At 37.4% G+C, this 13,476-nt stretch overlaps 1 protein-coding gene across 1 annotated transcript in view; it reads left to right on the forward strand.

Annotated features, from left to right (window-relative positions):
* Window positions 1-5,454: 5,454 nt before the first annotated feature.
* Window positions 5,455-13,476, forward strand: part of si:dkey-11f4.7 (piezo-type mechanosensitive ion channel component 2) — a 28,315-nt gene continuing 20,293 nt past the window's right edge. The window contains exons 1-12 of the mRNA XM_062426632.1: window positions 5,455-5,518; window positions 7,054-7,149; window positions 9,051-9,152; window positions 9,286-9,331; window positions 9,713-9,872; window positions 9,956-10,169; window positions 10,350-10,563; window positions 10,979-11,156; window positions 11,843-11,941; window positions 12,207-12,248; window positions 12,469-12,601; window positions 12,865-13,019. Coding sequence (XP_062282616.1) covers window positions 5,455-5,518; window positions 7,054-7,149; window positions 9,051-9,152; window positions 9,286-9,331; window positions 9,713-9,872; window positions 9,956-10,169; window positions 10,350-10,563; window positions 10,979-11,156; window positions 11,843-11,941; window positions 12,207-12,248; window positions 12,469-12,601; window positions 12,865-13,019 — 1,503 coding nt within the window. The remainder of the gene's footprint in view (window positions 5,519-7,053; window positions 7,150-9,050; window positions 9,153-9,285; window positions 9,332-9,712; window positions 9,873-9,955; window positions 10,170-10,349; window positions 10,564-10,978; window positions 11,157-11,842; window positions 11,942-12,206; window positions 12,249-12,468; window positions 12,602-12,864; window positions 13,020-13,476) is intronic.

A 13,476-nucleotide genomic window follows, 5' to 3' on the forward strand; every position in this document is an offset into this window, starting at 1 on the left:
TTTCTCCTCCAAAGGGCCTTCTCTCTCTCGCTCGTTCGCTCGCTCTCACTCACTCACTCACTCACTCACTCTCTCTCTCGCTCTCCCCTCTCTCTCTCTCTCTCTGCCCCTCGCTTTTGTTGCTGAAATGTGTTATCAGCCCCTCACATCACTACTGAGCCTCCAAAACTGCGCACCGATACTTTTTTTTTTTTTTTAATTCCCAGGCTCAGCTCCGATGAATCTCTTCAAGAAAATCATACAAAAAAAATGAAAAGGAAAAGAAAACGTGACCAAGATGTGAAAAATCCCTCGAAATGTATCCACGTTTCTTGCAGGTGAAAAAGCAGAAGGGAAAAAAAGAAAACCCCGCTGTCAGGTTCAGTTTGTCCAGCCTACATAAGGCATACAAAAGGCATAATATGTATGTACATTTATATATGTATATGTATATATTCCTTTGGAGTCCGAGGTGGGTAAATAGACTACAGGCTTGACACTACATGTGCATTTACATTCACAAAAAATAGGACACGGGGTTGTTGTAGCGGCACATTCCCACCACGAAGGCCGCTCCCCTCCTGGCCGCTGGTCGTGGAAGGTGAAAGACAGGAATAACCAATTCTTGGAGGTTATTATTTTCTCCCTTTCTCTCTCCCTCCCTCTCTCTCTCTCTCGCTCTGTCTCTCTCTCTCTCTCCGAGAATAGTAGCCTACATTGAAGAGGTAGACAGCGCTGAAGAGAGACGGGGTGGGGCCACACAGCGCTCATTGAACCCTGGGAAGGAAGGACCGAGAGAAGAGGAGAGGAGAGGCCGCTTCGCCTCGTCACGTGGCCCGGGCGGTTCTGCGGAGAAAACGGCGCCCTCTTCAAAGAAAACGACCGCACACGGTTTGGAGGGCCAGGCCAGGGGCTCCCAGAGACAGGGACGAAGTTAAACCATTAGGCAAGGGAAGCAACTTCCTGGTGCCCACGACTGAAAGGGCCCCAAACAGCTATATATGTATTATGATGTTTAGAAAAAATGAATTATGTTACTTGAAAAAGACCCCCAAAATATGCAACTGTATACTTCTACTTCAGAGGAAAAACATTGTATGATTAGGCTACATTTACATGACATGAAAACATTACTGGTTACACTACAGATTCAGACTTTACTCACAAAATATAGCAATTAATATGATACATTATTATTAATTAAACCATCCAGCATTGTATAACAGTTAGAATTAAAGCTCCACCTCCAACAGAAGTTAAGATTTAAGTTGAAAATTTAGATTCACTCTTCACTTCTTACTATGTAAAAATTTGAATGCATGACTTATATATAAACTCCAAAATCATTTTTACTATTGATAGTTAATAGTGAAGGGCCCGGCTGTTGATCTAACCTGAATGACTTCAGAGGAGAATGGGATGAAACAGCAGCACCTGGAGAAAACACAGTGAGGATGTGAAAACACCACGCAGTAAGACAATGAACACAGGAGCTTCATACTGTGAGACAACACAGAGCCACAGCACCTTGTCCATTTCGGTGTCTAATATTTTTTATTTTATTTTAATTTATTTGTAAAGGGACCATGTACAATATTAAACATAAATGTTGCCATTTGATGTAGTGTACCAGAGTTAGCTTAAAAGTAATTTACATCTGCTGTCCCTTGGCAGCTCACAAGTGAAACACAACATAATTACACAGAGCAGTGCATTACACACTAAATCAATACAACAACTCTGCAACAAATCCTATGTGTGAGACTCACAATATTCACTTTTTATTGACAACTGTAAAGAAGGTAATTCACTTAAACAGTCAGAATTCAGCATTACCTTTTCATGTATTTCATGATTCTCTGTAGTTGATCTACTGTTGTTACTGTTACTGCTTACTAATGTCACAAAGTATCAACAAGAGGATAACCTAACTCTTAATACATATAAACTGTCATCATACTTACCAGTCTTAAAGTGTCTACAGCATCATTAATGTTAAAAGGTTGTAATAATAAATTCATTTTATACTTTTAGTTTAAAGGCATAAATGAACACAAAATTGTTTGAAAATTAAAATACTAGCATCTATCTTCTGAAACAATAAAATGTATGCAAACAGTGAATTGTGCTGTATTCTATTTTCTGGGCTAAATAAGGACATTGTGTACATTTTAAAATCAATTCTAAAACAATTATGAATAGATTATGTTATTAAATAAATGGTTCATAATAGTTACATATCTGCCTCTATTGCTTTAATGTCTGTTAAACACTAGGTGGCAGCAGTCTTCCAACTCTGAGCAGCAGACTGGTTCATTGCTTTTCAACCTAAAGAACTACATCATTGTCAAACATTTCAGGATATCTTGAAACATTAATTTAAAAATGTATTTTTTTGAAGTAACTTTGCAAAGTTAAATTGACTGACTTAAATTTCTAGTCTAAATAGTCATCATTATGTTGTGATTTTATTAAAAGCAAGATGGCTTGCATGAAAGATTTGCAATCAAAACCACCGTTTTCTATAACAGTTTTCTATAAATCATAATATATCACATGGCTGATAATTAATTCTTCCTTATGTTTTTTTATGACTTATGATAACTACCTGTATCCTGTAACTAACCCTTTAAACTCCACTCGGGGCACACAGCAGGACAGACGAAAGGCTTACTGTGGTTTGTGTCAGTGACATTAGAAGTGTAGTGAATCAGTGAGCAGACCAGGGTGCAAAGTTAACTTTTTAGTCCAACAGACAAATAGTGTGAATGTTCACACTTTAACTGGCTACTCAATAACTCAATAGATTACCATTCTTTTATTTTGGTGTGTAAAGCTAATTTATCAGCTACTTGCATATTTGACCAACATTTGTCTGGTGACTGGTGCCAGACTAAAAGCTGAGCTGTTCTCTGTCTCTGCACTGACTGTCCAACATGTGAGACTAACATGAAACACATTACTGCCACACCTTTTTTCTGCAGTTTGGATTTCAACATATAAAACCTATAAATGTATTTCCACTTTAACCACCATTATACTTATAACCAAGTCGTAACTTCAAGCTTTCGATCACAGTCTGTGTTAATCGACCTGTCTTCCCATCAACAGTCCTTCATCACACTTCTCACTTCTGTGCTTGTTTTGTAAACAGTAGCTGTGTCTGTGTGTTTATAGTCTGTGGTCTGTATTGTAAGTAGATTCAACATACAGTTTAAAAATGCAAGTAACAACAGAACTATTCTTGCTTTCTATTTAGCTCCTTGTTATGCTAAACACACACGTTATCATGAGCTTGTGATAAGAAAACATGCATTTGAATTTAAATCTCCAAACTAACCCTAACTCTGACTGCTACTCCTCCCACTTTTTCTTCTGTGTCCTTTTCACTTCCCACATTTGCATAGTAATAGTGCACGTACCTCAAAGTGCTTACTGTTACATATGTGGACACAGCTTTGGGGAGAAGTGCAACAGTGATGGGAGTTGGAAAGTGACCATGTTTGTAAATGTTAAAGGAAATGATGTGAGACTGTCAGACTACCTTTTCCCGGCAACAGATCAATACTCATCTGACAATGAAATCTTTAAAGAATTTTCCAATATTGTGCCGCTGTGCCAAAGAGATGTTGTTGCTGAAACAAAACGGGCTTTTGGAACTTCCTGTTTCACACAAACACAAGTTGAGCACAAATGATCACTTTGACTCACTCTGACCTTATTCTGATTTTAATACTCATCCAATCTTTGACCCTGATACAGTCCAGCCACATCGTCACACACACACACACACACACACACACACACACGCACTTTCTCCCCCCTACAGCATCACCCCAGACCCTTTTACAGCACGTCAGCTCGCAGCTCTTTTTAACTGCACTGTCATGAAATATTAGCTGCCTACTCAGCATTCACTCTCATCATACAGTAATCAATTAAGATTTACTGCCGCCGCGTAATTGGGTGTGTTTACTCTTCCTCTCATTGAGTCAGGTTTAGCATTGTCTGTCAAATACACACTAGGAGTTTATAAGTTTAGTTCTGGTTTAGTTAACAACGTTAGGAAGAGCATCTGGGTTATTTGTGGTGTTGTAATGATTAAATGGAGAAGTTTGGTGAGAACAAAATCCTTTCCTCTAATCTGGTTCCACTTTTTGTTTTGAACTGTGTAAACCCAAAGTTTCTTCCTTAAAATACCACTGTTTTTATTTCAGCATAACTCAGTGATGCTAGATTTTTTCACTTTATTTGCCAATCTCACATCTCACTAACATCAAAAAAGAGAAAACTACAGACTGTATAATTCAAGACAGAACATGTCTAATTATTTCAGTTCAATGATGATTTTGATCCTCTTTGGGGATTAATAAATTATTTTGTATGGTATCATATGTATGTGGGTTTTTTTTTGTACCAGTAAGCGATGGATGATAATTACAGTAACACTAAACGCTTCAGCACTGAATAAGTGCCAGTTAACATTGAACAAAATTTACAGCACTTGAAAATGGCTGTCAATCACAGTAACAGACTTGTTTAAATGTCACTGGTAATAAAATGGTAATTAACTCCACTAACAGTCGTGCCTCACACAGACAGTCACAGCTGCTCAGGTTTATGTTGTCCTTTAAAACATTATATTAGATCTCTCTCTGAGGAGTGTGCAATTGTTTTTTCTGATATTTTGAAATGAAGTTAATGTTTTTGCTGGTCTGACTCCTTGCATTGATCACTCCTCTGTAGTCACACCAGCTCTTAATGGCCTCACAGCCATGAATATTAGATACACTTCCCTTCACCCGACAGCGCAAATATGATGAGCCAGCCTGACCCGACTGTAAGGAAAAAAACACAGTGCTGTGTGAGAATCAGTCTGGCTTTCAGAAATAAAGAAATCACACTGTGGTTTCATGTAATACGCAAAGCAAACCAAGGATACATACAAAAACATACACTACTATTCACTACTAATTTTAACTGTTGTATTATTGTGTATAAAAAGTCATTGTTGCTCTTTGTTGTTTGTCTGCTTTTATGTACTGGTGGAGTTGTGTTTTCTCTTGACTGTGATTTACCTCAATATCAGCATAGTAACGGAGATGCTGATTTACAACCCATTATGTCTGAGAGAGAGAGAGAAAGAGAGAGAGAGAGAGGGAGAGAGGTGAGGGAGGAAAATGAGGGTGTGACAGATTCAGAAGGAAAGTGCGAAAGAAGACATCACGTTCACATAATTTTGAACCAGGATTCTCCGCTTTGTCCTCTACTTATCATCACAGTGCTGCGTGTCACTGCTTCCGACTATAATCTCTGTCTTCCTTCTCTCTACATGCTGAAAGGATGTTTTGACAGAGACTGCATACATTTTCTCTTGAGAGATGTGTGAGCAGGTTAGACCCATTTGTGCGGATATCTAGAGAGTTATAGTATCTGAAAGAGCTGTGTTAGTGTCTCTGACTCCCAGAAGGAGACATGGCGGGGGATCTCCTGGTTGGGATGCTCTATAACTTATTACTGCCACTGCTCCTGCTGGCTGGTGAGTTGATATCTGTTTAATCATTTTATTCATACACATTTTTGCTAATAGGATAGACATTTCTGCAGTTTTTCTTCACTATGGATGTGAGAAAAAAATATACAAATGGTATTTCTGCAGCAGTTTGAGATCTTAATATGTCAGAGTTGAAATCAGAGGTGATGTGTTGTTGATGTTTTCTTATAGGTGTCTCAGTGAAGATTTTGTGCATGAAAAAATGCTGCTGAATCAAATTTCCTTTCTATTGTACATTTTGTGTATAGTGTAATTTTTTGTTTTATAAAAAGGTGAAAACTACTCAAGTTCAGAAAGAAATAAATCAGTGACAGGACAAACATTTTTTCTTTTCTATTTGCTCTTTAAATACTTCATGTTGTTGTATTGAATCGTTGTTTGATGAAATGGGTTATTGTTGTCCAGCTAGACGTGCGCTTACTATTGCAGACAACTGTCCTTTAACCTAATAGTACAGAGGAAATGCACAATGCTGATTCAGTCTCAAGGATTATTAAGGTGTTCTATTAAAAGCCATCATATTTTTATGATACATGAGCTATGGAGATGTGTTTTTAAAGAATAGATCATTTTTTTTCAAGTTTGTCTTGAAACAATACGCACACGCCCACACGTACACTGAGACATTTTTGCATGCTGTAATTATTCCTCCTGTTTGTACGATCCGGTCCTGAGCGGTTTCCAAAGGAAAAGATGTGGGACAAAATTTGCAGTCCTCATTTTCTGCAAAATTGTGAAGTATTCCAAAGTTTGACTGAAATGAATGTGTTCATGTGAGGCTTCAGCAATCTTACAAAGTTAAATCTTTTTAGTGGAACGTTTGGCTTAGACAGAAGGTTACATTTTTAGTTTGCACCAATGCGTGCCACTATATGTTGTGAAATTCTCACTAGGTGCACATTTATTGTAGTATGTGATGACAATTAGACATTTTAAAAGATTGCTTTTCCTGTTATGTAATTGTTATGAGACCCTAAAATATGTTATAAAATTGCTGCTGTGATGCTGCTGTGATGAATGAATAGAATATATAACATTTTCCTTCCTCTCTTCAGTTATTCACCACATAGACAGATATGAGGTTTCCTGATAGCTTATCTGAAGTTCAGCGGTTTCGTCAACACAAAACCCAAGTTGTGCCGCTGAGCATCTCGCACATTATTTTTTAATTCTAGTCAACATTTTAAAGTTTTAAAAAGTTACTAAATTTAGACCTAATTACAGGAAGTGTATAAGACATCTGCCATTTGATGTCATAGTGCAGTTACAGAAAAAATGATGTCACTGAATAAGTTCAATGCATGAAGCTCCAGGCCCACTTGTTTAACGTGGTGTCTTACATTAAAATACAATGCAAAAAAAAACCCACAGTGGAGGACTTTCAAAGATTTCAATTATAGAATGAGAATAGATTTTAAAAAAGCTAGCAGACTATATCCTGGTCTGATTTTTGTAGACAGCTGAGTTAATTAGGAAATCAATCAATCAGACTTGTGTGTGTCTTCTCCTCTACACATCAGCTTCCTCGTTCCGCTACAATGGTCTATCAGTGGTGTATTTCCTGTTTGTGCTCACCTTGCCACTGCTGCCGAACCCCAGTCTGGCCACCATGAAAGGTGAGACAGACTTTTGATTTCAATCATTTTCCACATTCTTGATAAGACTTGGATTGTAAGACAGAATCTCAAAGTGTAAAACTTTAAATGCTGAGCTTGAAGTTAGTATCTGTTCCTCCCTCAATTTCAGTAAATTGTGTCAGCAGTTTAAGATTAGATAATTCCACCATGTAACCAATAATTCTCTTTACTTGTGAATATATATATATATATATATATATATATATATATATATATATATATATTATTTTCCTGTGTATGCAGTTTTGTAGAACTTTGTCTTTTCTTCATCTGCATGTGTTTTCATGCACGGGTCACTGACCTATGTCCATAAAAACACATTCAAATATCAGAATAATTTGGCAGCTTAGTTAAATTGTTGCATATTTAAGACAAAATTCAGCACAATTGATGCAAATAAACTTTCTATTAAAGTTTGCTGTGAAGAAATTATTATTATCGTTATTATCATTATTATTAGTAGTATTATACTATACTGAGTATGACTAAAAGTTTGTGTATGTGTGAGCATCCATGTGTGTGAGTGCCTTCACTGTATTGATCACTGCATTCTGATGAATTAAAGTATCAGCACCCCTCCCTCAAAAGTACTTTGTAAAAGGGGATGCGGTTGGGACGGTCAAATCAATTATACATAGCCTGGTAATTACAGTGAGGAATTAAAACATTTGATGTCAGCATTCTGATGGCATTTTTTTTTCTTTCTTCCGCTTTCCATCCCTCCATCTAAAAATTGTTTGCCTTTCAGCCGGTGTTTGAAAGCTTCATAGATCTCTCAGTTATCTTCATCTCCCTAATATGATCTCGCCCTGCTTGGTCTAAGTGGTGTGTGTGTGTGTGTGTGTGTGTGCATTTGAGTCCACCTATACTTGTGAGTGTGTATGTGTTGTTATTATTGGCCTTTTATTGGCAGAGAGGTTTAAGTGAAATGAAGCTTTTAGTAAAAATCCACACCACATTTGCTGGCTCAGCTGATGTTGAGCCACATCAGCTATTAATGCTTTATATTTACAACTGTTTGATTGCAAGCATCAAACTTTAAAGAGTAAAATAACAAATTGGTGCATTTTTTTGAAAGTGACCAATTTTAAGCATACAATTCTTATCTTTAATGAAATATATATGTGTGCCATAGAGAAATTGTGATTTTTCAGAGTTTTGCTTCTGCTCAGACACACACTGATAAGCACGGCAAGTTATTTTGGCTAGTTTGTGTATTAAATCATTCTCAAGTTAACTACTGGCTAATCTCAAACTAGTGATTCACTAAATCAGGTGTCACCATTAAAGCCAAAGGAATGTCTTTTTTTTGTTTGTTATCTTTTTTACATTTATTGATCTGTAAAAGTGCTCACATAGATAGTTCAATTAAAAATACTGCTGTTACGACAATAATATTCTACTGAAAAATGTCTTGAAGAGAAGCACGGGGCAATCAATTATTGTGTGCGTGTATGTGTGAGCGTGTATGTGTTTGTGTGTGTGTATGTGTGTGTGTACAATATCAGATCTATGCCAAATGACACACACAGAGTGGTATGTTTGGTTATAATCTCCCTAAAGTTGTCCAGATAGGGAAAAAGGGAAATTAATAATTTCCTTAAAATCCAATCCAATTTGTGCAATCTGAAATTTAAAAAAATGTAACTTGCTGAAAACCGATTAATCTTCCATATAACTATATTTTATTTTTATATTTTATTTTATAACATTTTTATGCTTTTGTTATTTTCTGCATAGTTAACAAAGGATGACAGTTGTTGTAAAGCCCAACAATTCTCAGTATATTTATTATAAATGACATGACTTTGAAATTGGTTTGTTCACTTTTCCTTTTGTTTCCTCCTGGTTCCTTTCATATTTTTTTTTGCTCTCTTCAGGTAAAACAGGTCAGTTCCTGCAAGTGGTCGTCTGCACTAGTCTGATTTTTCTGTCCCTGCAGTGCTTCATGCAGATCCCCTTCACCTACATCCCTCCACATGGTAAAAACAAAAATGTTACACTTATGGGAATAAGGACCTTTTTTTGTCAAATACTATGTCATTGTGTTGTATGCTAAGTGAAAATATTATAGAATTATTGCATAACATACAATTAACACTTTTTTTTTAACAGGTAGCGGCCCCTGGGAAGATTTCCTCTATCATGTGGGTATTGTGAGGTTCGTTTACATTTTACTTACTTACTTATTGTCAAGGAACTTATCAGAGGTCACGCATTTTTATATCCCATAAGTTTGAGTCATATCGTCTTTTCATTACTGCAGACCATTTTCCGAGTCATACCATGAGTATATAAATTGATTTCCTATGTTCTACACAAGTTTATATTCTAGTTCATTTGAGTGAAGTATGAAAATGACCTCACTAAGGAGTGAAACTTGACGTTGAGGACAGATAATGTAATGCTTCCAAAAAATAAAGGCAACTAAATATGAATTACCTTTCTCAAGCAAATCTCAGCAGACAATCATTCATATTACTCTATTATGAATGGAAATCATAAGAGATCAAACCTATAGTAATTGCTTGTGTGTTTCCAGATTCAGCTTGGTAGATCCGGGGAATATTGTGCGTCTCTTGGCCCCAGATGTTGGCCTCTGCTTCTCTGCCCTATTTGTAGTGAGGCTGTGCAAAAAGCTACTGCGCCCTGTGCCCCAAGTCAACCTCCATGAAAACGGAATCCTACCCTCTGATCCTGAGGTAACGGTGAACACGTTCATCAATTTCTCCAAATTACTTTACGTGAAAGATGCATAATGATATCCATCTGATTGCTCTGGCAGGAAGTGGAAACCTCTGACACAGAGTCTGAGGGAGAGAGTGAGACCGAGGGCTCGTCATTTGACAGCTCGGATGAGAGCACAGTACCGATTCAGACGGGTCCGCCCCAGTTTGTTCAGAAGCTGATAGTGTTTGCAGCCGGAATGAGGCTGCTGCTGTCAGCAATCATGAACACAGCAGGGAAAGTGGTGGTGACTATACTGCTGGGGCTGGCAGGTAAAATACATACAATATAGTTTTACAATGTCTATAAATGAAGTGTAATTCACATTATTTTACTGTTGTCTTGTCATACTTTGTATTTATGTGTGTGTGTGTGTGTGTGTGTGTGTGTGTGTGTGTGTGTGTGTGTGTGTGTGTGTGTGTGTGTGTGTGTGCGCGTGTGTGAGTGTCCAGGAATCACACTGCCCTCTCTCACCTCGGCTGTGTATTTTGGTGCATTTCTTGGACTGGTATGGTGGTGGGTGTTGAGCCGCTCAATCAGCCTGCTCCTCTTCAGCTCCCTGTGTGTGATGATGGCCATCTACAGCGGAGGACACCTGCTGGCACTGTACCTCTACCAGCTGCCCATGTCTCAGCAGCTTGTGCAACCAAAGGATGTCTATGCCAGGTACAGAAGTGGTAAAAAAAGTAGATTTAGACTGAAATATTGGACTGATCTGGTGCTTTTATTCATGTTAGTTACTAATCTTACAAATCAAAAACTATGAATACAAGCAGAAATTTTAAAAGAGGGCAAATATTTCAATGCATATTGATCAGAATCAGGTCTCAAATTCATCACTTTTGACTCTGCGTCTTGAAATTTATACGTGAATGAAGGTAATCAGAGAATCACTACACTTTAAAACAGAAATACTAGATGTTTTAATTTGTTCTGAATATATCTTAACATGCCTCAGCTATGGCTTAAATTTTTATATTTACGTCTCACTTTATAAGACAAGCTGAGAAAAGGAAGATATTTTTGCAAGAAAAAAAGAAAAAAGTTTTCACCTTGCTCTCCTCCTCTCTACCTGTCCCAGGCTGTTTGGCATGACAGGAGTGATCAGAACCAACAGCTCAGACCCGTACACTCTTTGTCTGCATCCACATGTCATCTGGCCGGACTTCATCAACCCTCTGGTCCTGCTGCTGCTGTATTACACACTGGTAGCTCTGCTGCACAAATGGGTCCACATCACAGAGGAGGTTTGTAAGTGTGTTTGTGGGGCAGGGTTACTTTCAAAATGTCTTTATAATAATCTATTAAACAACAATGTTTAATGTGAGAGCATGCAGTTGTTTTAACTGATAAAGTTGTGAAAATCCCACTGTACCCTACCTGCCCAGCATCAAACAGCAAACAGACTCTCTTATCGACTATCTTTTGAACATAATGGAGCAATTAGCAGCTAGAGAGCCAGATATTTCCCTCAGGAGTTTGTATAGACCAAAGAGCTACAGCACAGTGAATATTAGACTTACATTCACCAGATAACGAAAGACAGGAATACAAATTAATGATAATTTTGCTCTGTAACTGCCAGATGTGTACCTAAATATTGAACACATCATATTAAAACGTAATGACATGGTATGTGTGGTCACAACTTGTATCTGCTGCCCCCAAGTGGGCAAAAACTCAATTATTGCATAAAAATCTCCAGCGCTGCAACTTTTCTTAATACTTTTGATGTTTCTTCTATTGCTACCACTTCTACCACTATCAATACTTCAACAGAACAACAATGACTGCTATTAACACTGTCACCACCACCTCCTTCCTTTAGGCAAATACATACGTGTGTCATTTTTATGCACAAACATGCAACCCTATTAAACTTTGTACATTATTTATTTGATATTAACTTACATGACAAGCTTTTAACAGCTTCTGTGTTTCTCAGGATACTGTTGATGGTGAGGAGTGTGAGAGTCTAATAGAAAGTCCAGATGATCCTCTGAGCTTCTCCAGAGTCATGTACATTTCAGGGGATAAGCAGGAGGTAACCTACGACAACAATGACATTTCTCTGCTGAATTATGTTGTTGGGTCACAGGAATAATATAAATGTATTACAGCTCTGACTGCACTACTGGTTGCTTGTTATGCCAGTGATCCTAAATGTATGGTCATAATTACTTTGGATAAAAACATTGGCTTAACATATGATAAATAAACATGGATATCATATTAGCACTGCTAACCCATTTCAAACTGTCATCCTGCACTATTTCAAAGTCCCGACAGAAGATTTTCTCCTTTTTCAGCTTTTGAGCAGCACAGATGATGAAACATATCTACCTGATGAAGTAAGCCATTTTAATTTTAATGATAATTAAGGTTGAAGGTTTTTTTTACTCAATTATTGTGTGCGTGTATGTGTGAGCGTGTATGTGTTTGTGTGTGTGTATGTGTGTGTGTACAATATCAGATCTATGCCAAATGACACACACAGAGTGTTTTTTGTGTGTTTACTTGAATGAATATGTGTGATCTACACTTTCAGCATGATGCGCTCTCTTTCCTCAGCCTATGATCTTAATGACAAGCATTTCCTGGCAAGATGTCCATAGAAACGATCTGGGATCTCTGTTAGGAGGGGCAGGGTACACAAACTGTTACTCTCCACCACAGTATGAAGGCAAAGACTCACCATCATATGGTAATCACACTCAAATATCTAAGAACATGGCCCTCGCAGTTACAGCAACTACAGCTTTACTGCTTCTGATTTTTCTTATGTGTGTAGTGTTGTGTAATTGTCCCTAGATAATTGTGTCGCTATTGAAAATATGCCAAATTATTGTCTCTTGAAATTTTTCAGGTATTGTAGGGCTGTATTAGGTTTGTCCACTGTAGTGTCAGGGGGTTAATGTAATTAACTAAACAGTTTATTTTAATTCCATTTTCTCTTTCTTCTACTAGAGACAGAAGATGAGGATGAAATCGAGGAGAGGAGTGAGGAGGTTCCGAAGAGTCCGACAGAAACCTTGCCTCCCCCCTCAGGCCCAAGTGGTCTGGTCATCTTTGGACGACTGGTGCAAAAACACAGCTATGTCAGCGCTCTTATCATCATGATGGTAAACTATACTAATACTGATCTCATAAAAGCGTTGCGTTTGTGAACATCATGAAGGTGCAATGGAGAAAATTATATCTAAAGAGGGTTGGTGTGTTATGAGTGTTGTGTAAGATAACCTGAAAGATTAGTTTAGTTGATGGACGATAACATTTATCAGAAACTATTTTGATCATTATTGAGTCATTTTTAAAGTGACAAATGACATACATGTAATTTCAACTTCTCAAATGGGACTAAGTCATATGATAGTTAACTTAATATCTTTGGATTTGGACTGTTATTCATCAAAGGGAATCTCTTGAAAGGCATCTTGAACTCTGTGAAATTATTAGGCTAAGTTTACTTGTCATCTATTGACCTGGTCTAATGTGATCTGTATGGGGAGAAAAGCAGTGAAATCTTCCTTTTTTCAGTTTTCATAGGCAAAATAAAAGTTTCACAAATCTGAAAGTGCG

Source organism: Scomber scombrus, chromosome 10 (assembly GCF_963691925.1).
Source record: "Scomber scombrus chromosome 10, fScoSco1.1, whole genome shotgun sequence".
NCBI lineage: Eukaryota > Metazoa > Chordata > Actinopteri > Scombriformes > Scombridae > Scomber > Scomber scombrus.